At 38.2% G+C, this 26,924-nt stretch overlaps 1 protein-coding gene across 1 annotated transcript in view; it reads left to right on the forward strand.

Annotated features, from left to right (window-relative positions):
- LONP2 (lon peptidase 2, peroxisomal) overlaps nt 1–26,924 on the forward strand; it is an 81,527-nt gene that overhangs the window by 19,415 nt on the left and 35,188 nt on the right. The window contains exons 7-10 of the mRNA XM_004014972.6: nt 3,596–3,854; nt 12,429–12,570; nt 23,311–23,461; nt 25,466–25,592. Coding sequence (XP_004015021.1) covers nt 3,596–3,854; nt 12,429–12,570; nt 23,311–23,461; nt 25,466–25,592 — 679 coding nt within the window. The remainder of the gene's footprint in view (nt 1–3,595; nt 3,855–12,428; nt 12,571–23,310; nt 23,462–25,465; nt 25,593–26,924) is intronic.

Below are 26,924 nucleotides of genomic sequence, written 5' to 3' on the forward strand. Positions count from 1 at the left end.
TTTGTGTAAAAAGTAGTCATGGTGAGCTTCTAAACTAGTACTTTAGGCCTAAATACTTGTTACAAGTAAAATCATAAAACCGTGAAAAATGTCTTTCATAATTCTCCAAAAGAGAAGCTTACCTAAGTAGAGACAGTTACCCAAGCAAAGAGGAGTGAGTTGGAAGAAATAACTGTTGATTTTCCATCTTGAATGGAGGGAGCCAGTAGATACCATTTCAGTCTTCCAATTGTAAATAGAGAAATAAATGTTGAAGTAAGTTTTACATTTTTTATGTTTAACTGTAAGTTTTATTCATAATAGGAAGCATATATTCTAAATAATTAAAAAAATAATCAGAAAAGATGCATCCTGTATAGAAAAGGTAAGACAATAATAAGTAGCATGGAAATTTTCCTTCCTTAAAAATTTGAAAGAATTGACTTTTAAAATCATCTTTACTTGGCATATTAGAAATTCCTTCAGTGTGTTCATTTATTTTCTAAAGTACATAGATTCTGTTCTTAGTTTTGCTGTTGTTGTTCAGTTGCTCAGTCATGTCTGGTTCTCTGTGACCCCATGGACTACAGCACGCCAGGCTTCCCTGTCCTTCACTATCTCCCAGAGCTTGCTCAAACCCATGTCCATTGAGTTGGTGATGCCATCCAACCATCTCATCCTCTGTCGCCCCTTTTCTTCCTGCCCTCAATTTTTCCCAGCATCAGAATATTTTCCAGTGAGTCAGCTTTTCACATCAGGTGGCCAAAGTATTGGAGTTTCAGCTTCAGCATCAGTCCTTCCAATGAATATTCAGGGTTGATTTCCCTTAGGACTGACTAGTTTGATCTCCTTGCTGTTCAGGGACTCTGAAGAGTCTTCTCCAGTACCTCAGTTAAAAAGCATCAATTCTTCAGCTCTCGGTCTTTTTTTTTTTTTTTTTAATTTATTTATTTTTTAATTGAAGGATAGTTGCTTTACAGAATTGTGTTGGTTTCTGCCAAATATCAACATGAGTCAGTCATAGGTATACATGGCTTCCCTCCCTCTTGAATGCTCAGCCTTCTTTATGGTCCAACTCTCACATCTGTAAATGGCTACTGGAAAAACCATAGCTTTGACTATACAGACCTTTATTTGCAAAGTGATGTCTCTGCTTTTTAATATGCTATCTAGGTTCATCATAGCTTTTCTTCCAAGGAGCAAGTGTCTTTTAATTCCATGGCTGTAGTCACTGTCTGCAGTGATTTTGGAGCCAAAGAAAATAAAGCCTTTCACGGTTTCTACTTTTTCCCCATCTAAGTGCCATGAAGTGATGGGACCATGATCTTAGTTTTTTTAATGTTGAGTTTTAAGCCAGCTTTTTCACTCTCTTTCACCTTCATTAAGAGGCTCTTTAGTTCCTCATTGCTTTTTGCCATTAGGGTGGTGTCATCTGCATATCTGAAGTTATTGATATTTCTCCTGGCAATCTTGATTCCAGCTTGTGCTTCATCCAGCCCAGTTACTAAATATTTACTAAATGTTCATCAGAAGTGAATGTTGCATTATAACAAATGCCTTTTTAGATACAAAATGACATTTTCTTGGAAAGTGCCCTTAGACATGATATAAATATATTGGTAACTAAGTATTGAACCGTCTTTGCATAACTGAAATCCCACTGGGACTCTGTAGATTACTCTTTGAATAGATTTGATTTACCAGTATTTGAATAATTAGAGCTATGCAAAGTGGAATTGGTCTGAAGTGGGTTTTCTCTTTACTGTGGTAGGTTTTGGTGTCCGGATTAGCATCATGAAATAGGAGACTTTGTTTCATTTATTCATATATTCATTGGTTGGCTTCTGAAGCCAGGAAAGGGAAGAAGAAAAGGAAAGAAATTTTTTTCTTTCCTTTCCAAATCGCTCAGCCAGGACTCTGACTAAATTCAGTAGTATTGTAATTAATTTACATACATTATTGCTTAGCTGGATTTTTGTAGACTAGCTTGAAACCAGACTAGTTTGGAAACCAGGCCATTTCTTTTTTTCTTGTAGGAAAAATGCATAGCACGTTCCAAATAACTGAGTGAAAGAGTGGACTTCTGTGTTTTCCTCTCTCCCATTTTCTTTCCACGGTCAGTTTTGTGGTTGTGGATTATCCTCCGGCTGCCACCCAGCTGATAAATTCATTTTGGCTTGACCTATTGTTTAATCTGTGTTTATTTTAGATCCTAAAGCACCAGTAAGCCTGATGAAAGCTTGGCTCTGGAAAAAGGGCCTAATTCATACATTTCTGGTGAGATTTTAATGGATAGAACTTAGACAGTTCTTCATGTCGTAATTTTTTTTTCGACCTAGCTCTTCTGTTTTAGATTAGCTGAAGGAAGTAATTTCAGAGGTATGTGAAGATTTAGTTACAGAGATGCACAGTGAAGCATACTTTATAGCTGTAAAGATTTGTAGATAACCTAAATGCTCAGCAAAAGGGAATGGATAATTAAATAATGGAATATTATGTAGCCACTAAACTGCTACTGAGGAATACATTTGACACTGAAAGATGTCCATATTATTTAAGTGAAAGAAACGTATTTTTCCAAAATTTGAAGCCTTCATATAATCTTAGTTTGAAAAATAGGTATATAAGTGTGTGTGCACGTACACACACACACACACACACACACACACACACACAGAATGTGGAATAATGTGTACTGGAGTGAAGGTAGTGATTCTCTCTGTGGGGAAATGAGATTACAGGTGAGTATTTTCTTCCTTTTTTATTAGTGTCATCAGATTTTCTGGCATGAGCATATATAACTAACATAATAAGAAAAAAACCACTTAAAAAGAAAAAGAACAAATACAAGCACAAGCACAAGTAGAATATGTAGAAATATTTTACTGTCTGTTCTGCTGCTACTGCTGCTAAGTTGCTTCAGTCGTGTCCGACTCTGTGCGACCCCATAGACGGCAGCCCACCAGGCTCCCCCATCCCTGGGATTCTCCAGGCAAGAACACTGGGGTGGGTTGCCATTTCCTTCTCCAGTGCATGAAAATGAAAAGTGAAAGTGAAGTCGCTCAGTCGTGTTCGACTCCTAGTGACCCCATGGACTGCAGCCCACCAGACTCCTCCGTCCATGGGATTTTCCAGGCAAGAGTACTGGAGTGGGGTGCCATCGCCTTCTCCAATCTATTCTGCTATCTACTCTCTATTAAAATAATCACAGATTAAACAATGGGTCAAGCCAAAATGCATTTGTCAGCTGGGTGGCAGCCAGAGGATAATCCACAACCACAAAACTGACCGTGGAAAGTAGAATCTGTAGAAATATTCTACTTGTGTCCATAGAAATAATGTGTATATAGAAAATCATTCCAAATGATGATTCCATCATTCCATTCCAAAATCATTCCATAATGAGTTTTTAATTATGTAATATCTATTATTTCTATAAATACTTAAGCAAGAAAACCAAGTCCAGGTCTTTCTGAAGACTCATTGAGAAGAAACCAAGCCTGTTCTTCTCACTTCTTTTTTCAAAAAGCTATTCTGGCTCTTGCCTGTCTGAAAAGGAGTTCTTCCATTGAACAGCTCCATGTGCTCAGATTGTCTCTGTTGGGTTACTTGACAGATCGTCTGGACATTCGAGCAGCCCGCGTTCTGCTGGATAATGATCATTACGCCATGGAAAAATTGAAGAAGAGAGTGCTGGAATACTTGGCTGTCAGGCAGCTGAAAAACAACCTGAAGGGCCCCATTCTGTGCTTTGTCGGCCCTCCTGGGGTTGGTAAAACAAGTGTGGGAAGATCAGTGGCCAAGACCCTGGGCCGAGAGTTTCATAGGATTGCGCTTGGAGGCGTGTGTGATCAGTCTGACATTCGAGGACACAGGTAGAGGACCTCTCTCAATTTAATCTCTGATTCTCCTCCCTTTTCCAGAGCCCCCTCATAAGTCAATGCATGATATAGATCTTTTCCCTAAAATGGCTCTTTGTGTTACCTTGATTGCAGAGGACATTTATGGTACTTACTTGCCAGCCTAAGGCCTCTGCCGTCAAGGTATACCCAAACTAACCTTGATGTCTCTGCGACGGTGGATGGGGAGTCTTTGCCTCAGCTTTCCTGGAATCTCATTATAATGCAATTATAAATCAGTTATTATTATATTCATTTTGGCCCTATAACATTTCATAAATAATGACCTATAACTTTCAGAGTTTAAGAAGTAAGTGCAAATAGCAGGCAAATAGAAGGAGGTAAGAAATCTTTGATAACAAATTTATTATGTTTGCAGTTTAAACTTTCAAGGAGGCTGGTTTGTAGTGTGAGAATGAGTAATAAGGAGAAGAAATAATTAAGCCTTATCCTTGCATTTTTGACACCCTTTCCATAAAAATACGTTAAACTATAAGAATTGGGTCTCTGATTAATCTGACATTATTAGAGTGAGATTTTCATGTTATGTTCATTGTTTTATTCTCTGTGGCTCAGATTGGAAGATGCTTTGGGAAAGCATGAACCTCTGTTTCATCGTTGCAGGTTGTGAGAAGACATACCTATGGTGTATGTGTTAAAGTACATTTAAAAATGTAGAACATTTAAGAATGTAGAAATTATGACCTGCTTAAAAAATACGATGCTGTATACTTAAAAGCACATGATGTTGACATACTACTAATATAATGTAATATGTCAGTTATATCTCAAAACAGTTTTTTTAAAAAGTGGGCATGTAACTTTGAATAGAAAGTAATTAAACTCAAAATAAACTCTGTCCACAAGATCATACCCTTGATCTTGAAATTGCAAAAGCATTGCAGATTATAAGTAGGGGCTTTGGCAGGCCTGCCAATGCAAGCATTGAGCAATTACCAGTAGCCAAGGGTAATTTAAATGCATGTTTACAGTTCGGTGAATATGGTTTAAACTTGAATTGTGGGAGAAAAAAGAATATGTTTTCATGACACCTTATTTTTCATTTGCCTTATTCGTGGGATCCTTAAGTGGGGATGGGAAACTGGTTCTTTTTATTCTCTTTTGCTTGCTTATTTACAGTTCTTATGCATTGAAGAAAAATCGTTTCAAGATTTTCATAAACAAGCAATAAGGACTGCAGATTAGGTCAAGGAATTGATTGGGATTGGTCTTTCTGGCAATTTCCAGTCATGTTTTTGTTGCCTAGATTTTCTTATTCTCTTACGTGCCACTAGAGGCTGTAGTTCGCTTTTGTAAAGAAATTGGCATTGTGGACCAATCCTAGAGAAGCTAGATCTGTGGCCCGAGTCTTCAGATTTTACGTACAGAGCTTTAGGGAGGTGTTCTCCATGCAAGAGACTTGATTCCTGCACTCCGAGTTGTCTTCATTTATTTCTTCCTTTTATTTGGAGCACATTTTTGTGTGAGTATTTGATGAAATTTAGAGAGTAAGTTTGTGGAGTTATTGTTATATGCAGTTAATGTCTTGGGCACGTGACATTTAGGTATTTGTCCTTATTTCTTCCTACATTGCTGTTGATTATTTAGTAAGGCGTGGTGCCCAGCACACACTGAACATTCAATAAAAATTACCTTTCATTATTTTAATTCTCAGTTCTCAGGAGGACATGTTTAGGTTTATAAGCTTCAGTATGACTTTTTATAAAATTCAATCTGATTCTTAAATTGTACCTAAAATATCCTGTTTGGGACATTATATAATTTATGTGGCAGAATTGTGGAAAATGTATCCTTACGATGCCTGTTGGTGCATATATATGTGCTGAGTTGCTTCAGTCGTGTCCAACTCTTTGCAACTCTGTAGACAGTAGCCCGCCAGGCTCCTCTGTCCATGGGCTGCTCCAGGCAAGAATACTGGAGTGGGTTGCCACGCCCTTCACGACCCAGGGATCGTGATCTTTCTGACCCAGGGATCAAACCTGCATGTCTTACACATCTTGGGCGTTGACAAGTAGGTTCTTTACCACTAGCGCCACCTGGGAAATCTGGTTGGTAGGCAATATATAAGGTCATAATCCTCACCACTTATTATAAACATTGTTGGGTTTAAACAGATCCCTGTTTTAAATCTTTACTGAAACTGATAGATAGAAAATTTGTTTTCTTTTTTCAAGTGAGTATACTTTTGTGTGTGTGACTGTTGTTAAGAGAACTGAACCTAAAGAAAAATGAAGATTTATTTTTTTATGGATCTTTTGTGAAAGAAGCTTGTGTATTTGCCTAAAATATGTGTAAATATAAGCTTTTTTATGGTGCATGTTGAGGTTATGATCACTGCCAAATAAAAGGTATGTGGGTTTGTCTGTGAATCATTCTGTTAAGCCTGATTTTCGACACACCTTGCTGGTAAACATGTACTTCTTAGCCATCACTGTACCAGATGTTTTGCTGAACACTACAGCAACCTGTGCTTGTGGTATTGGGGACTTATTACCCACCCACCCTCTACATGACCAAAGCCTGGAGAAAGTTTCTGTCTGAAAGCCTGTTGAGAAGCTGGTGGAGAGCCGGGAGTGCTGGATGACAGGAAGGCCAGTTGAGAGCAGAGTATGCGCTTGTGCCGGAGTTACTGGTTGGAGGAGGTGATGAGGGGAGAGGAGACAGCAGAGGCTTATAGCACCACCATGGGGTGGGGTTTGTGAGAACAAGTGGCTCCATGTCACAGCTGAGGCATTCGGGGAACACCCAGGTCTTGACACTTTAGTCCTGGTCACATGCTCACAAGCAGAGTTCACGCGGAGTTTTGTTTTTCTTCAGCCTGTGAGTAGGCACCGCTGTTGAGCAGCCTTAAAATAGTCAAGGAAAAACAGAGCTGCATTCTCTTATCTTCCTTGCTTGTTCTCTTGATTGTGCCACTCACTTTCCCCAGTTTCCCACGCATGGAGCGCCAGCCTTTTGGTAGAAGTGCCTGTTTATGTGGAGGAAGGTGCTAGTTAGAAATTGATTTTAAAAACAACCTAAGGTATTATCTTTTAGAGTTAAAATGACAGTGAGGTGGGAGATGGGAAGAAAAAGACTTGGTTTACATGAAAATCCTAGACTGAGAAGATAGCAGTGATCTGACTGAATGTTGTCCCATTGTTCAGGTTCATGTTAGTTTGGTGGATTAGAGGAAGAATAGTCTTGTTCATGCTCCATATTAACTACCGCATTTTTTTCAGCTTAATATTTCTCAGTATCTCCATTGACACTTTTGTCTATTTTTATAAGTCACAGAATCTCTGTTCCCATCTATCAGTTTTTGACTTATATTTTAGTAATTTAAATAATTCAATTAATTATTTAAATATAAATAATTTAAATCAGTTCATAAACATTAAAGATAAAGTGACTTCTTTGGGGGTAAGGTTTTATAAAGTCATGTTTGGATAATGATCTTTTTTCATTAGCTGTTCCTCAGTGAAATATATGTTGTGATATTTCTCAGGTTGTTGATGAGAGTAACTCTTTGAAAGTCACTTACTAGCTGTTTGTTTAAATGATAAAGTTATATCATTGTAAGGAATCCTCTGCTCAATTCTTAACCAGTTTGAGAAGAAAAATGAACTTTTGCTTTCCACGTTGATAAATTTTCATATGTAACCTGAAATAGTGAAGTTTTAACTAAATTAGCTGTTTCATTATTAGTCTCTACAAGGGAAAAATAACTGAAGCAGCAAGGTTTTAAAATATTTTTAGCATAGTATGCCAGACATGTTACTGTCTGCTCATCAGCCTCCTTTATAACATGTATTTGCATATAGCTCTTCTTTGCCTCCGAAAAGCTTCCATGTTTGTCTTGAGGCCGCAACCCAAGTCAGTGATGATCTTGCTCTCCTCTGGACTATTGTGCTCCTTAATGATTCAATAATACAGGTCTCTGGCGTTTCTGATACATTCCTGTGGAGGTAAAATGTAAATAGAGTGAAAGTAGGAGCTCTGTAGGGTAGGGATTATTTTGTATTTTCTAATCCTCCGTACATTCTGTACTGCCGAGCACAGTGCCAAGCATGGTAAGTGCTCCGTAAATGCTGTGTGAGTTCAAGTAAGATTAAAACATCTTGGAAATCAGGCAGTCCTTTGGACGAGCACATCCATGCAAATGACTGTCTAAGAAGATTTAGGAATGACTGCTACAGAACAGTTTCATTTGTTTAGACATGCTATATTAAAGACTATTTTTAGTTCCTTAAAGACTTTTTCTGTTTTAAAAAGAGCTCATTAGGATTTCTTTTAGGTTTATTACTTTATCCAACTTGAGATACACACACACACACCTGCCAGATTTTCATCAAGCAGCTTTTGCTCTTTTTTAAAGCAATAGAGTTATCATCCTACCCTTTCAACTTAACATTGTAACATAAACTTTTTATATTACTTTAAATTGTTTGTGAATATCACTTTAATAGTTTGTCTTGTAGCCCATAAGTGCTCCTTCATTGGATAGGCATGAAAAAATTGATGGGAAAATGCCGTTTTTTCTCCCTCTCTACATACTGGAAAAGAAGTAAGGAAAGACCCCCCTTATTCCTAACGTTTAGATATCCTTGGCAGTGACAGAATGACCAGCCTCTTGGACTACATTGGATTTGATTTGACTATATCTAGAGATGATGCACGACTGAACTGAACTGAACTGAGAGATGATGCAATATAGTAAAATAGTTGATTACTGTGCAGCTGTAGGTAGGTGATATTGTAATTTTATGTAGTTGTTTTCTCAAGCATAATACAGATTGCTTTGGGGAAAATTAAGAATGCTAATCTTGTCACTTAAAATTTTGAACTATGTAGGCATTTTTTTTGTTTTGGTATCTCATACACTGATTGAATTCTCCTGATAAGCCTATGAACAATTACAACAATAAGCTTATGTAACAGTTACAACTATGGATCTATGTATTTTCAAGTTCATGTGTATGGTTTAATTTTGAGAAAAACTCCAAGATAGTTACATATTCAGGCTGAATTATAAGTAATTGGAGCTATATATTCTTAGAAAAATAAAAGGAAAATGTCCTCAAACTTTCCTGTATTGTACTATATTGCTTTCTAGATGTTGTATCATAAGGAAGAAGTATTTTGCCCTCAAAAAGGTTACAATTTGTAAAATCATTTATTTTCTACCTCTGTAGTTTCTCAGGATGCTGATTTGTTTTTTTTAAATGTTTGTGTTTGTTTGTTGAAAGAGAACATTTTTGTGTATTTATTCATATTCCAAAGGTTTCAGTTCGGTTCAGTCGCTCAGTCATGTCCGACTCTTTGCTACCCCATGAACCGCAGCACGCCAGGCCTCTCCGTCTATCACCAACTCCTAGAGCCCACCCAGACCCATGTCCATTGAGTCGTTGATGCCATCCAACCATCTCATCCTCTCGTCCCCTTCTCCTCCTGCCCTCAATCTTTCCCAGCATCAGGTTTAGTCCAGAGGTTCAGTCATAGTATATTCTGTAACTTCAGTCAGTGAATTGCATGCTACCCACAGATACTTTACATAGCTCACAGGCTCTGCTCACAGTTGTCTTGATTTGACATCTAGATTAGTGGTACATATTTGGGGATGTCATCTGTGATGGAGGAGCTCTAGGGGCATTGAATGCTCTTGGGGCTGTTGTAACTGAGCAAAAGGCTCATGTGCCCATGGCTCAGAAAGCTGAACTCTGACAGGTTTGTAGCAAAGGAAGGGTTATTGCAGGGTGCCCAGCAATCCTGTGGGAGACAAGCCTCAGATCCAGTTCCACTTGATCTTTGAGCAAGGGGTTTTTCTAAAGGTGGGGAACAAAGAGGCTGGGGTTAATTATCATTGCATGACATTTCTGTGACATTTCTTAATTGTAGTTTCAAGAGTCTGAATGTCTCTGGTTTATGATTCTCTGGCCAGGTGGTCTATGGCTTGGGGCTCCTTGCTCTGGAGAAGAAACCTGAGTTGTATGTTAAACAGTGAGATTTATAACAGCTATTTCAGTACACTGGCGATGTTATCGACAGCACAGTCATCTGACTCTGGTTGGTCAGTGTTGCATTAGTGCAGGATTGAGGTCAGAGGGGACAAGAAAAGGAATAAAGTTTTGGATAGATTAATCATTAACTCAGTAAGGGAACTTGGTCTGGGGGGCTCGGTTTCACTATGAAAAGACCATTATAAGAGTTGCTTCTGTGAGACAGACATTGAAATGGGACCCAAATTTGGTGTACTGACACCTGCCTTTGTATCTTTTTCCAGGAAATGACAAGTGGACTTAAAGTAGCTGTTAAAATAACAGTTACAATTACATCTTTTGAAAGCTTACTGTGTGCCAGGCACTGGGTTGTGTGCTTTACCTATAATAGTCTCTTGTGATCTCATATAATTTATCAGGTTGGTACTGCCATTATCCCCATTTTAGCAGATGAGGAAACTGAGGCTTGGGTCATATTATTTATGCAAAGCAGTACTCAGAGACTTATACGACCTTAACAGTGGTCATAGATATTTTGGGTCCTGGCGTCATTGATCTGGTGTCTTTAAGCAAATAGAGGCTTCTATTTGGGAAATGATCTTACAACTCTATATGCAGTATCTAATCTATATTAAGACCCACTTTCTGTTATCAGAGTGCTCACTGGCTCTTTAGAGGAGGCCATATGCTTGGTACCCGTGGATGAAACCTGTCTTAAGTATGAATCAGGAGAACTATAGGGCCAGTACATGCTGCAGACATTGCATTATTGGAAAGATCCCTTTGTGAGAGGTGGTCAGGAAGTGTTTAGTAGGATCTCTGAGATTTACATAGGCAGGGAGGGTATTAAGAGCAGGAACTCAACCATATTAACAACTAAAAAAAGTGTAAAGGATATTAATAGAACCTCAATTGTGGTTGGAAAGCTGGTGGTGGGGACTGGATTGTGAAGAATCTTGAATTCCAGACTGAAGAGTTTCGACCTTATCTTCTAGGTTCTGGGAAGCAGTAGAAAGCCTAGGAGGAGTTGTTTGTATACTATGATTAGTACTTAGATTTCTGCTGTTTCTTTAGAAAGGGCAGCTGTCTAGAATATTATTTTCTCCCCATGACTGTAGGTCTAGAATTGTCAGGACTTGGTTTTGAAATCTGCCTATCAAAAACAGTAAGGAAAGGAAAAGAATTTAATACAGCAAGAAATGACCCTTTGAGAGAAATGAGCTTTGAGGGTTTTTTTTTTTTTTAATTTCCCTTCCTTGCCTATTCACAGAAGGCTGACAAATCTGTCAGTTCTCCAGAGAGAGAATTTCGGAGAACTTATTACTTACGAGTCTTGTCATTCCTATATCCTGTTCTGAAGTCTCGAATGTGCTAACTCCTCATTATAACCGGACAGTGTTCATTGTATCTGGTTCCAGGCCCTCAATCACGCCCCCAGATGAAAAGCATTCCTACGATATTCTTGAGGCTTTCTTGTCTTTTCAAAGGTCACTATTTACTCTGTCCTACTTTATACCAGTCATGTGGCAGGATTGCTCCGTGAGCCGGCTTTGTGCAGATCATGAGATACGGCCGCTGTTCCACTTGTCCTTGGTTTCTTTCTTGCAGGCTCTCACCCTTTCATGCCTCTTCACAAACAGCATTTGATTTCTCATGGCTTAGGCCGTAGGGTTATAATTAAAATCAGGAAATCGCTGCTTAAAATAAAGTTTCGCTGGCTTTGTCAAAAAGGCACTGTTTTTAGTTTGACAAACATATTTTTATTTTGTGTCATACTCTGCATCTGTCAGTTATGTAGCTGATTTTTGTTCGGATATGTTAAAGCAGCCTCTAACATTTGAATGCACAACCAAATGTCTGGCTGAGCTTGGTTATGCCAGTTGGTGTATATAGGGTGAACACAGTTTTATTCAAAAGGCCAGAATTAATGAAATTTTTCTATAAATACTGTTGGTCCCAGATCCTCTTACTACTATGTGTAACAAATTATTGTCTATGAAAATAAAAAAAGTTGGAATTTTTCTCTTTTTTTGGGTGGGGTCTGCAAGTATTTTGAGTGGACCTTTGAACCAATTCTAATTTCCTCCATGAATATGGTGATAATGTTTTAGCCAGCCCCAAGTCAGTCTCTTCAGACTAAAAAGGTAGTTATGTTGGGGTTTGGGAAGTGCCAGAAAGGTGCCCAGAAAAGCTATGAAAAATATGGGAATTAAATTCATAGGGCTCTCTGGATGTTTTGGAATCTTGGAAGTATAAGAATTGTAACTATGTGACTGAAGTATAATTTTTTTCAGTTTCACTAAGTGGTAAAAATTAGATACAGTGCTTCCAATATCATGGGTAATTTACAGCCAGAATTAAATAGAAAATAAGAATTGAATCTGATGATTCTTTGATGTATCACAGGGCTTTAAAAATTTATAGTATCTCTTTACTATATTCCTGTGGTAACTGAATAACTTTTTCCTGATCCAGAATTTTGATTTCTAAGCGATACTGTGCCTGCCTCCTGCCATCTCTCTGTTGCTAATCTATGGCTTGCCTTCTGCAGGCGCACCTATGTTGGCAGCATGCCTGGCCGGATAATCAATGGCTTGAAGACTGTAGGGGTAAACAATCCAGTGTTCCTGTTAGATGAAGTGGACAAACTAGGGAAAAGTCTGCAGGGTGATCCTGCAGCAGCTCTGCTTGAGGTAAGATTTACAAGGTCTCCATCTTTACTCACACTGGAAAAGTGTGGGTAAGAGTAGATGATCATATTTAGGGAACATATACATTCATGTGGATCTCCCAGGTGTGATAGTGGTAAAGAACCCACCTGCAAACTTGGGTTCCATCTCTGGATCAGGAAGAACCCCTGGAGGAGGCCCTGGCAACCCACACTGGTACTCTTACCTGGACAATCCCATGAACAGAGGAGCCTGGTGGGCTACAGTCCAGAGGGCTGCAGTCAGACGTGGCCAAAGCGACTTAGCACGCACACATGCAATACATTGATACGGGTTTAGTCATGGGAAAAATACTTCGATACAAACTAAAATCTGAAGCCATCTGATAATTTAAAACATCTTAGGGATTTTCTTTGTTCTTTTTCTAATAATTCCTCATTTCTTTTTTTCCTTTTTTGTTTTTATCAGTTTAGTTTAATAAAATTTTATGCAATCTTATTGTTTAGGGAATAGCAATTCTATAAGATTGTTACAAAAAACAGCAAGCAAGTCTAGTCCCTGGGGTTCCTTATTTCCTTTTCTGCACTTTGACCCTCTGACTTTTAGTTCATTTTTGAGATAGTGTGGCTGTATTGCTTTCTTGATTTTAGGGGTTTGGGTGTTATCTATGGATTCCTTTCTATAGGAGATGAGTTTGCTTGCTTATACTTCCAACCTCCCAGTATAAATTGTATCCTGATTTTGTTAAGTCATTGTTGAGGGTTTGCGCTATTACAGTTATATAAGTGCTTTTCACAGCTGAACCATGTGAACCAGGATCACTCTTCTTTTTCTGTCCTTTGTGTTTTTTTGTGTTTTTAAAAATCTTTTTGAAGTTAATGATTGTCTTGTTTCTTTTGTTTACTTTCACCAACTATCTAATTATTGTTGGGAGACTTTCAAACACTTTGTGTTTTATCGATTTTGTCTTCCGTAAGCCTCCGATCAAAATTGGTTGTTCCCACCCCGGGTACGGAGCTGTGGTCCGAGGGTCACTCTTCACCTCCCCCATGTTGGGTTTCCTGATTCCTGTAGCCCATGTCTTCCTCTGTTTTGATTTATTCTCTCATTGTCCTGGTGTTAGTCCCTCAGTAGCTTCCTGAGAAAGCCTGAATGTAAACATTTTTCAAGTTTGAATATCAGAAAATGTCTTTATGGTTCTCTCATACTGGTAGTTTGACTGGGTGTAGAATTCCGGGTGGAAATAATTTTCCTGCAGACTTTTAAAGACAGTTTCTCCTTTGTTGCTGTTGATGAAACAAAGCTGTTGTGGTCCTGTCTTTTGTGACTTGTTTTACTCTCCGAAAACCTCTCAGGTCTCCACTTTATCCCAGTGTTCTGAAGACGAGTCTCTTTGTTTCCATTTTCGCTGATGCTCTGAAGACTCTCTGTATTGAAAAATCCTCTCCTTTTATTTCTATGAATTTTTCTTGAATCTTTTTGTCAGTGATTCTTCTTCATTTTGGGGGAACTCCTATTAATTTGATGTTAGATCTTTACTTTTCTTCTCTCTCCTATTACTCACCTTTTTTATGTTTTGCTCTACTTCCTCTGAAGACTTCCTCAGCTTTATCTTTTAATCCTTCTCTGAGTTTGTAATTTCAGAGAACCACCCCCCCTTTTTTTTTAAATTTCTCTGCATGTTCTTTTAATAGTATCTTGCTCTTGTTACATAGTTGTAAAATGTCTTTTTATCTCTGTGAGAAAAATACTAATATATTAAGAAAATTTTTTTCTTTCTTTGCTCTAAAGCTTCATTTGTCTATTCATTACATATATTTTTTCTGGTCTCTGTCTTTTATATTAGAATCTTTCATTAGATGTCTGACAGTTTTGTCTGTTCATATATAAAATTAGTTGACTGGTTGGTCGCTAAGTCCTGTCCAACTCTTGGCAACCCCGAGGACTGTAGCCCACCAGGCCCCTCTGTCCATGGGATTTTCCAGGCAAGAATATTGGAATTGGTTGCCATTTCTTTCTCCAGGGGATCATCCCAACCCAGGGATTGAACCTGCGTCTGCTGCTTAGCAGATGGATTCTTTACCATTGAGCCATCAGGGAAGCCCCATTCATATTTAATAGGATTTTTAAATGCTGATTAGAAGCTATAAGCATGTTCAGTCCAGTTCAGTTCAGTCACTCAGTCGTGTCTGACTCTTTGCAACCCCATGAATCGCAGCACGCCAGGCCTCCCTGTCCATCACCATCTCCCAGAGTTCACTCAGACTCACGTCCATGGAGTCCTTGATGCCATCCAGCCATCTCATCCTTGGTCGTCCCCTTCTCCTCCTGCCCTCAATCTTTCCCAGCATCAGAGTCTTTTCCAGTGAGTCAACTCTTTGCATGAGGTGGCCAAAGTACTGGAGCTTCAGCTTTAGCATCATTCCTTCCAAAGAAATCCCAGGGCTGATCTCCTTCAGAATGGACTGGTTGGATCTCCCTGTAGTCCAAGGGGCTCTCAAGAGTCTTCTCCAACACCACACTTCAAAAGCATCAATTCTTCGGTGCTCAGCCTTCTTCACAGTCCAACTCTCACATCCATACATGACCACTGGAAAAACCATAGCCTTGACTAGACGGACCTTAGTCGGCAAAGTAATGTCTCTGCTTTTGAATATGCCATCTAGGTTGGTCATAACTTTCCTTCCAAGGAGTAAGCGTCTTTTAATTTCATGGCTGCAGTCACCATCTGCAGTGATTTTGGAGCCCAAAAAATAAAGTCTGACACTGTTTCTACTGTTTCCCCATCTATTTCCCATGAAGTGATGGGACCAGATGCCATGATCTTCGTTTTCTGAATGTTGAGCTTTAAGCCAACTTTTTTGCTCTCCTCTTACTTTCATCAAGAGGCTTTTTAGCTCCTCTTCACTTTCTGCCATAAGGGTGGTGTCATCTGCATATCTGAGGTTACTGATATTTCTCCTGGCAATCTTGATTCCACCTTGTGTTTTTTCCAGTCCAGCATTTCTCATGATGTACTCTGCATAGAAGTTAAATAAGCAGGGTGACAATATACAGCCTTGATATACTCCTTTTCCTATTTGGAACCAGTCTGTTGTTCCATGTCCAGTTCTAACTGTTGCTTCCTGACCTAGAGAGGGTTTATTGATTACAATTTTCAGGGTTGGTCATCTGACTAATATATTTGATTGTGGAACCTCATGTGTCAGTAACTTTAGGTCTTTTTTTAAGGCTGGTCAGATTTCTTAGGGAAGATTCTTCAAGTCTCTTGGCTTGAGAATGAAGGCCCAGCTGCCAGCCTCTGGGAGCCATCTCTGGGAGATGCATGCACTCGCCTGAGCTGCTGTTTTCAGTAGAGTATGTGCTCTGGTCAGCTGTGCTGTGTCACCTGTGCAGGGGCCTGCTGATTGATGTTCTTAAGGGAATCCCAGTACTTTACTGGGATGGGGAAGGGATCTGGCATCTGACTGCTTCTTAAGTTTACTTTAACCAGTCCTCCGTATTTTACCACTTCTGCCCCACTCTTTACCGTGGTTTATGTAAAATAATATTAATATTCAAATTGGTTTTTAAAACTGAGGGAAAACTTGCTTTGTGAAAGTTTTTTTTTTCTTTATTTCCTTGCTTTGAGTTCCCTCTGACTTCCTGATTCTTTTCTGTTGTTGTAATCTCCTGAGGACAGGATGGACTGAGACGTGACTTACAAGTAGGGAGGCCATACATTCTGTTTTGCATGGGACACTCCTGGTTATGCCTAATTCTTAACTGCATTCTCTTTTAGTCTTAGAAGTGGGGCCTCTTTGGACAATAAAAGGCATAGTTACCTCACTTTAAAAGCCCCAGGGTTTGGAGATAAGAGTTTTATTTGGTTTGATTTTTGCTTGTTTTTATTCAAAAACAGTTCTCCTTTGTCTCAGTAACTAGTTTACTAATCAGTACTGTGAATGATAGAATAATGAACATTATTTAAGATTTTAGTTGTTTCTTAGGTGCTGACTTTAGACTTGAAAACTTTAATTGGAGCATTTTTCAGATAATATAACAGATGCTCTCATTAGACACACACTGTTACCTTGTTGAAAAGAACTTAAGGTGGATTCCCTGATAGTTAGATTTCCCAACAGACTGTCTCTGGGAGTTGTGAAACAAGTCTACCAAAGACAGCTTCACAAGTAGTAGGAGAGGAATAAACCCCTGTATGTTTGTTTGACTGTATATTTTAAGTGTTCACCTAGTGCTTTGTAGCGATTCGGTAATGTTTGTTGAATTGATGCTTGATGACGAGTAGCTGACATATTGATATTTTCTGACATAGGACTTGATAGTCACTCTTTTGGCAATTGATTTATTAATATTCTAAACTAAAAATACAAAAACCTCAAAAGATACCTTTAAGCGCCAACCTGGGTTGGATGCTTATCTCTGAGGTTTAGTGACTAATAGCATCAGTTTGACTGTGGTGCTGTAGAGTGAAGCAAGATGCAGATATGGAAGAACCAAGGGGCTTGATCCCTGGCATCCTCCTCCCCACCTGCCCAAATCCTGGGTAAGAATTTCTCGTGCCTCACAGCGTATTAAAGCAAGAAGAATACATGTAAAAACAGTTTGTAAACTGTAAAGCAGAAGTAGATGTTTTTCTGGAATCCCCTTACCTTCTCCACGATCCAAGTGTTGGCAATGTGATCTCTGGTTCCTTTGTCTTTTCTAAACCCAGCTTATACATCTGGAAGTTCTTGGTTCATGTACTATTGAGACCTAGCTTGAAGGATTTTGAGCATAACCTTGCTAGCATGCCAAATGAGCACCATTGTATGGTAGTTTGAACATTCTCTGGCATTGCCCTTCTTTGGGATGGAAGTAAAAACTGATCTTTCCAGTCCTGTGGCCACTGCTGAATTTTCCAAATTTGCTGGCATATTTAGTGCAGCACTTTATCTACATCGACTTTTAGTATTTGAAATAGCTTGGCTGGAATTCTGTCACCTCCACTAACTGTTCATAGTAATGCTTCTTAATGCCCGATTGACTTTACACTCCAGGATGTCTGGCTCTAGATGACTGACCACACCATTGTGGTTATCTGAGTCATTAAGACCTTTTTTGTATAGTTCTTTGGTGTATTCTTGCCATCTTTTCTCAATCTCTTGCTTCTATTAGGTCCTTACTGTCTCTGTCCTTTATGGTGTCCATCCTTGCATGAAACGTTCCCTTAATATCTACAATTTTCTTGAAGAGATTTCTAGTCTTTCCCATTCTGTTGTCTTCTGCTATTTCTTTGCATTGTTCATTTCTTATCTCTCTTTGCTATTCTCTGGAACTCTGCATTCAGTTAGGTTTATCTTTTCCTTTCTCCCTTGCCTTTCACGTCTCTGTTTTCCTCAGCTGTTTATAAAACCTCTTCAGACAACCACTTTGCTCTCTTGGATTTCTTTTTCTCTGGGATGGTTTTGGTCACTGCCTCCGGTACAAGGTTACGAACTTCTCTCCATACTTCTTCAGTCATTCTGTCTGCCAGACCTAATCCCTTGAATTATTTATCACCTCCATTGTATAATCATAATGGATTTGATTTAGATCATAACTGAATGACCTAGTGGTTTTCCCTACTTTCTCCAACTTAAGCCTGAATTTTACAATGAGAGGAGCTCATGATCTGAGCCACAGTCAGCTCCATGTCTTGTTTTTGCTGACTGTATAGAGCTTCTCCATCTTTGGCTGCAAAGAATATAATCAATCTGCTTCACTGTCTATGCAAAATCCTTTGACTGTGTGGATCACAGCAGACGATGGAAAGTTCTTAAAAAGAGGGAAGTATCAGGCCACCTTAACCGTTTCCTGAAAAACCTGTATGCAAGTCAAGAAGCAACAGAACTGGACGTGGAACAACTGACTGATTCAAAATTGGGAAAGTAGTACAATAAGGCTGTATGTTGTTACCCTGCCTATATAACTTACATGCAGAGTACATTGTGAGAAATGCTGGGCTGGGTGAATCCCAAGCTGGAATCAAGATTGTCAGGAGACATCAAGAACCTCAGATATGCAGATGACACCCCTCTAAAGGCAGAAAGTGAAGAGGAACTGAAGAGCCTCTTGATGAGGGTGAAAGAGGAGAGTGAAAAAGCTGGCTTAAAACTCAGCATTCAAAAACTAAGATTATGGCATCCAGTCCCATCACTTCATGGCAAATAGAAGGGGAATAAGTGGAAGCAGTGACAGATTTTATTTTCTGGGGCTCCAAAATCACTGCAGATGTTGACTGCAGCCATTAAATTAAAAGATGCTTACTTCTTGGAAGAAAAGCTGCAACAAACCTAAACAGCTTATTAAAAAGCAGAGATATCACTTTACCAACAAAGGTCCATGTAGTCAAAGCTATGGTTTTTCCAGTAGTCATGTACAGATGTGAGAGCTGGAACATAAAGAAGGCCAAGTGCCAAAGAATTGATGTTTTCAAATTGTGGTTCTGGGTAAGACTTGGGAGTCCCTTGGACAGCAAGGAGATCAAACCAGTCAATCCTAAAGGAAATCAACCCTAAATATTAATTGGAAGGACTGGTGCTGAAACTAAAGCTCCAATACTTTCATAATGAGCCAACTCACTGGAAAAGACCCTGATGGTGGGAAAGATTGAAGGCCGAAAGAGAAGGGGATGACAGGGAATGGGATGGTTGGAGAGTATCACCAACTCAGTGAACAAATAGTTTGAGCAAAGTCGGGGAGATAGTAAAGGACAGGGCATGCTGGCATGCTGCAGTCCATGGGGTTGCAAAGAGGCACAGCTTCACTACTGAACAACACAGTGTGCTAAAGCTGCCGTAGCAAAATACCACGGACTGGATTTCTTTAAAAAAAAAAAAAAAAAGCAAACATATGTATTTTCTCACAGTTCTGAAAGCTTGAAGTCTAAAATCAAGGTGTTGGCAGGTTTGATTTTTCCTGAGGTCTCTGACTTGTGCCGCCTTGAGAAGATGCCACCTTTTCACTGTGTGTCTCAGATGACCTTTTCTCTGTGCTCATGCGTGCCTCATCTCTTCCCCTCTCTTACAAGGACACCAGTCATATTGGATAAGAGACCCACCCTTAATGGCCTCTTCTAACCTTAATGACCTCCTTAAAGACCCTTCTTCCAATTATACATTGAGGGGATACAAGTCAGTCTGTAACTAAAGCTAAATATGCAACATGAACATAACATATACGTGCCATTGTACTAATGTTAGGTGTTTACACGTGCGGCCCATACAGAACACATTTTTAAAGGTTAAGCAGTTATTTTTGGGGAAAATGATGGATTTTTAATTAGGTAGTTGTTTTTATTTTATTTTGTACTGTGGCTGTCAAAGCTTATTCCAGAAGTAAGTATCAACTCCTATTATTTTCTTACTGCTCACAGTTTTGCCTCTATTATCTTTCATGATATGTTGCAGAAATCTTTTTAAACACTCCATTGATCCATTTGTATTCTATAAAACTACTGAATCAGGAAAACATGCACTGCCGTTGTACTGTGATCACAGTTAAAGCAGATGAGTGAGGACCCCACATCAGCCCATTCTGTTATGGGAGTTCTGCTCTTCTCTGAGACTATCTCATATGTGTGTGATGTGTATTTCAAGGGAGGGCATTACTTCTTGTAGTAAATATTTTAAAAACTAATTTCTTTCTGGTCTTTATAGACACATAAAGATGAATATATGGACTCATATTTTCTACTTGCACTTCAGGGGGCTTTTCTAAACATTCCACTTTGATGATCCCTGATCTAGACACCAAATACAGATGTAGTCACAATTGGATATTGGGTTCACAGGTATTCACATTGTTACCCATTGTGTCCTATGTGTTGCTACATGTATCCTGTGTAATAAAATACTATTAAAACCTTTTAAAGAAGTCATAAGTATGATTGAAAATTCTGTAGGTGTTATCCTAATAATGTTCTGTCATTTATTATTGCACAAGAGGAGTCTAAGGCTTTTCAGGCTGTAGTGTTGAGTCTTCTGGCATATTTTCTTGGTTATTTCTTTAATTACATTTGCTGAGACCTCTTCTTTAGGTACATCGATTAGGTATGAATTGGACATTGTCATTTTTTTCCATGTCTTTCCTCTGCATAGTCTTTCTGCCTTCTAAGGACCGTTTCCTATGTTCTGGACATTCTTTTCAACTTTGTCATTAGCACTGATTTAATTTCTGTAGTACTTGTGTGTGACTTCCAGAGTTGATTTTAGTTATTTTATTGTACTTTATTTTTTTACTTTTGTTGTGAAAAAATATAGCTGTAACAAAAGTTGAGAAAATAGTATAATTAACCATAAAATTTGTCACTTGCTTTAACGATTGCCGTCTCATGGCCAGTGTTGTGGTTTTTTTGACCGTGCTGGGTCTTTGTTGTGGCGTGAAGGCTCTCTAGTTGTGGCACGCAGGCTCACTTGGGCTCTAGAGTGTGCAGGCCCAGGAGTTGCATTGCTCAGTTGCCCCATAGCATGTGGGATCTTAGTTCCCCGACCAGGGATTGAACCTATGACCCCTGCATTAGATGGCGGACTCTTAACCCAGCTTGCTAGGGAAGTCCCTCATGGCCAATCTTGTTTTGTCTGTTTCTACCCATTCTCCTTCATCCCATTCTTACTTATTTTGAATCAAATTCCAGACATCATATCTCTTCGTAAATACTTTAGCATCTACCCCTAAAAGATTCAGACTTTAAAAAGTATCACCATACCATTAATATCATACTTAGAGATGATAGTTGCCTCATCGTGTATAATATGTGGAGTGTATTCCTGGGTTACCTAACAAATATCTGTAGTTCTTCTCTTGCCAGAAACAGTTATTGAAGAACAGTTCTCGGCATATACCCCTTCCCATAGTTTAATCACTGTGCTGACTTCACATCCCTGAGAATAAAATGTATCACAGCTGTTTCCATTCCCAGTCATTCTGCATAGGTAGGGATTATAGTTTGGGGTTTACATAGAGATAACTTTTAATGAGAAGAGAGCAAAAACAGCTCTGGTCATTCCTGAAGTCTGCTCCCTTATGTGGGTGAGTTGGGCCATGGAAGCCCTCACTCTAAGGCTTGGGGAAGAAGCAGAGGTTTGATAGCTGAAAAATTGGCACTATAAAATGTGTCCCTCCCTGGACTCAACAGTTTACCTTAAGGTTTCATCAGAGTAATGGTTCCTAGAAACGCTTCTTAACTGGCACTCTAATGATCATTACTATTTTTGATGTTGTTCAAACTACATTTTTTTTTGTATTTTCCTAAATAAAAGATGGAGGTATGCAAATTGAGCATCACTGATTTTCTCTCCTCCTAACCTAGGCGTCCAGTAATACACTTTAAAAAGACCTCATTCATAATCCAGAAAACATTGCTTTATTAATTTTCCTACTTTTAAAAAACTCAGTGTCTTAAAATTTTAAGGGAAAAAAATTATTTCTCTTGGATGGCAACATATCCAACATGTATGTATTAAATTTAATTACAGCCATTAAATGAGAGATTTTTACTTAACTAGGCAATCAGTTTAACTAAGATTGCCATACATAGATGAGCAATTTTCAGATCATTGGTGGACAGTAATATTACACTTAGCCAGTTTATACTGAACATAATTAGAATTGTCTTTGATTTGTAAGTAACATTTTTATAACATTACACATTATTTTAAGTCTTGTGAAAATATAAATAGTAGAACTCTCTGGGAATTATATTCTAGGTACACACTGAGTTACCAATAACAATAACAATGAATATTTAACAAAATTCAAGAGTCTTCAAGAAAAGGGCTTCGAATTAAGACTAACTTGTGGATATGTTTAAAAGTAAATAAAACTTTAGAAAGGGAATCAGAAGCAAGGGAAAGCTGGTTATATAGTAAAATTGTGAGTGATTTAAGTATTTAAGTCATTTCATGTTAACCCTGTTTATATCTATACTAATCCAGTAAGTGAAAGTGTTAAGATGTTGAAGTTTAGAACATGGAAGCCATGTGTTGCCTTCTTTAAAGTCCAGTGTAGGCCTCTCCCCTGTGAGTGCCTACAACTTGGAGCATTTGAACAGGGATGTGAGAAGATATAGTCTCCTTAATTTACAGTTGTTCAACATTTTAAGAATCTGATTAGTAAATATCTAATTTATTCAATTAAAATATTTTCAAGGGATAGTAATATTTTGCTCATTATAAGCAGGAAGATTTTGCTTTTTAAAAAACCATCAGGAAAATTCCCTGGTGGTTCAGTCTTTAGGATTCCGTGTTTCCAGCTGCAGAGGGCATGGGTTCAATTCCTGATCAAGGAACTAGATCCTACTTACCATGGTGACCCCCCCCCCCAAAAAAAAAACCTGTTAAAGACTTTCTGATAATGTTTGAGGAGGAATATACTGATTACTATTTTACCTATTACCTTAGAATTGCCAAATACCATACACATTCACTTTATATTCTCAGAGCAGTTAAGAGAGGGTGTGTTACCAGGAGGTAAACTGGTTCTGCGGGATTGGTAACTTATTTGTGGCCACATAGTGAGTCATTAATAGATTTTGAGAACAAAGTTTGAATGGTTAATTTTTGCTTCTTTGTGCTTTTATATGTTTAAAAGAATTTTAACATTGAACACGTTTCCCATTTTTAATGTTATCCCCGTATTTCCCAAACTAACTGTATCGAGCAGAAGTATCATCGTGAGTTTTAATTTATACGGTTTTCTGTCGGAACTGCTGCATGTGTTTCAGTGTTTATTCTTCTCCCACAGGTGCTGGATCCTGAACAAAACCATAACTTCACAGATCATTATCTCAATGTGGCCTTTGACCTTTCCCAAGTTCTTTTTATTGCCACTGCCAACACCACTGCTACTATCCCACCTGCCTTGTTGGACAGAATGGAGATCATTCAGGTGCCAGGTACTTGCTTTGTAAACAAAAGTCATTACTTTGCTAAATAAATTTTGAGTAAAAAATTGATTTGCCAGTGTTGATCAGAAGTTCTGAATCTGGCGTATAAACCAGCTTTTATATAGATTCAACATCTATAAAATAAACATGACAGATAAGAGTGTGTTTATGTTCTATACAACATACATTGTATGTTCTGTAACACTTTCAGATTCAACTTAGCATTAAAAACGGATTATTTTTATGGAAAATAAGATATTCTTTGAAGCAATTTCTAAAATTATAGATAAAATAATTTACTTTTTCAAAGTATGTGTCTAAAAACCAAAAATAGATCTTCTCATTGCCAATGTAGCTTCCTATCTATCAGATTTGGAAGTTTTTACTATCTCGTAGAACATCTAATCATTTATTCTCGTTAGGAAGTAGATCCTAAAACTTTCTCTTTGTTACAGCTGGCCTCATTTTTATATAAAATTACAGAGTGCTTTCAAATTCTTCTTTTTAGTTGAATCTGTCAATACTTATATACTTTTTTTTTTTTAGCCATGTCTTCTTCACAGGACTGTTTTTAAAAAAGTCCTTTGGTTGTGTGTATGTTCAGTTGCTCAGTCATGTCACTTTTTGTGGCCCCGTGGACTGTAATCCACCAGGCTCCTTTGGAATTTTCCAGGCAGGAATACTGGAGTGGGGTGCCATTTCCTACTCCAGGGGATCTTCCTGACCCAGGGATAGAACCCGTGTCTCTTGTGTTTCCTGCTTTGACAGGTGGATTCTTTTCCACTATTGCCACCTGGGAAGCCCCTTTTAGTTACTAACACTAAATAAATCCCAGTGTTTTCAACCTTGTTTAAATTGTTCAGAATTACTTCTCCCTAGAAATGATCAAATGTCAGTGGGTATCTTTTAAAATAAAAATAGATAAAAATAAATATAATCTGAATATATATTTCATATTAAACTGAAGTATATTTTTACCCTCAAGTAAATGATAATTCGATTTCTTAGTTATGTGTGAACCCTGCAGGATCCTGTAGTTTTAAAATATGGTGGAGTATTTCAAAATTGCTTTGTGCTTATTTATAAGACTAAAATAAATAAGTAACGAGACCTAGTTGCATGGAAACTCCAAATTAAGGCAAAAACCCTAAGACATGTTAACGTGAAGTGAAGTAATCAGGACCGCTGCTGCGGAGGTGGACACTGATGTCACCTCCTTCTGCAGATTTGGTTATCTTATCTTTTAGCTCTTCTGGTGGTTTTTAGTCTCCTTTTTATACAAAAAAATAGATTCCTTGTCCATCCATCTTTTAAATTTTTGCTTGTTAAATGGAAAGGGGGCAATCATTATAGGAGACACTCATCTTACAGGACTTAAACAGAAAGTAAATTTACACTTATTGAGACTTTTAAGTAGATAAGACCATAAAGTATTTTAAACATATAAATTATCTATGTAATTCCAACATGTAAGGAAAAAACTCTTACAGAGACGTCTTAGTTTCTGTTTTGTTTGTTGGTAAAATTTACAATTGGACTTTTGGAAAAAGTCCAATTTTTCGGCTCTTCCCTTGAAGTCTTAATAGAAGCCTCTGTTGTTACTGTTGTAAGTTTTTTTCGATTACGCAGCAAATTATGCTAAAGAAAAAGGATGGCTTTATTTTTCTTTTAAATAATAAAATAAAACTTGCATTTAAATTAAGGAGATTTAAATTAAATCTTTATCTTAATGAAAGTGAGATTTTTTTTTTCTCTTTAAGAGAGATAACATTTTAATCAAAAGACTTTCAAACACTGTGCTTATTTAGTAAGTGCTTGTTTTGTTTGTGAAAAAGTTGGAAAGTTTAGCAATTACTGATTGGCAATTAGATTAATTTATTCTACTCTTACTCGAAGTCATGCTTAAATCCATTCTAAATCCAAGACCCATTGCGCTGTGTTGGATTTATTAATGAAGCCTGGCCCTGTGGAAGCCATGTGAATAATCATAAAGCACGGTGACCTCTTTTCCAGGGTATACACAAGAGGAGAAGATAGAGATCGCCCACAGGCACTTGATCCCTAAGCAGCTGGAACAGCATGGGCTGACTCCTCAGCAGATTCAGATCCCTCAGGTTACTACTCTTGACATCATCACCAGGTCAGTCAGCCATCCGGGGGCTTCAGTAATGTTCCGATATGAAAAGGAGATTCCTATTTCACTGGCAACTCAACAGCATCCATTTCCCTCTCCAGCAGATTCCCAGCAAGCATTTCCAGAACTGTTGATTTACACAGGGCTCTGTATTAGGCAGAAATTCACAGGGAAAGCATTTAGAGTATCTTCATAGCTAACTAAGGACTTTAGTGGAGCCAGAATCTCAGCTTTTCTACAGTAGCAATGTAGGGGATTAATGTGATCAATTAACAGCCAAATACATGGAAAATACCGGGACACCTTTTTATATCCCAGAACCTTGAAAGTTGAAGTCTCCTGGGAAGTGAGATGGTCCTTTCAGACAGCTGTTAGAAGTTGTTCAGATTTTCTTTCCCTTTCTTCTAGAGATATTTTAAAATCCTTGGTGTTTTTATCTTTGGAATTAACGCCAGAACAACAGAGAAGGTATTTTCCCAAGTTAGCTACCAAGTGGTTAAGCCTGTAGCAAGCAGCACATAAATTATCTGAGTTGAGTACTGCTGAGTCTAATTTATGGATCGTATGTTTGAATGGAAAATATATCCTGTTGAGAATTTCTGTCTACAGTAGCCTCTCACAGTTTTCCTGGCTCAGCATTGCAGCTCTATTGCATCATCTGGCAAACAGTGTCAGGCTGCCAGCACTCTGCAGCCCCATCCCAGTAACCGCAGGTTTTCAAGAGAAGTGAAGTCTCCCTCTGTTTTGAACTTTGACTTAAAGCTTGGCTAGTCGGACTGCTTTTTGATCTAATCCAGCCTTCTTATGGAAGTCTATTTGGAAGTCTGTTTAAATTTACTTATGAAACAGTAAGACTCAATCTGACCTGGGAGTTCCTTTTCTTAACTTGTGATTTACTATGTGGATAATGCCAGGGGAAATAAAGTAGGTGATTTCTGGGCCAGTGTCTTCCAAAAATATCATTATTCCAGATAATACGCCTGATGTTTCTGGGTAACTTTTCAACAAGTAACTTACTTAACCTTTTTTGATCGCTTCCCCATCTGTAAAATATGAATATACAGAAAAATATCCATTCAAAGCTTATCTGGATATAAATACTAATGACTCAAAGAGTAATCGCTATTTCTATTTGCCAGTTGTTGCCTGGAGAACTATTTCTTTTTTATATACTTGTTAGCTCAAAACATCAGCTGTTAAAAGCTACGAACATTAGGAAATTTCTCTGAGCAATTCTGTTATTCATAGATAAGGCACAGGTATTTACTACTCCAGGCAAGTTTTGGGTATGTTATGAGTTACCCAGATTAGGACATAGTTTTTTAATTTTTACTGTGT

Source organism: Ovis aries, chromosome 14 (assembly GCF_016772045.2).
Source record: "Ovis aries strain OAR_USU_Benz2616 breed Rambouillet chromosome 14, ARS-UI_Ramb_v3.0, whole genome shotgun sequence".
Lineage (NCBI taxonomy): Eukaryota > Metazoa > Chordata > Mammalia > Artiodactyla > Bovidae > Ovis > Ovis aries.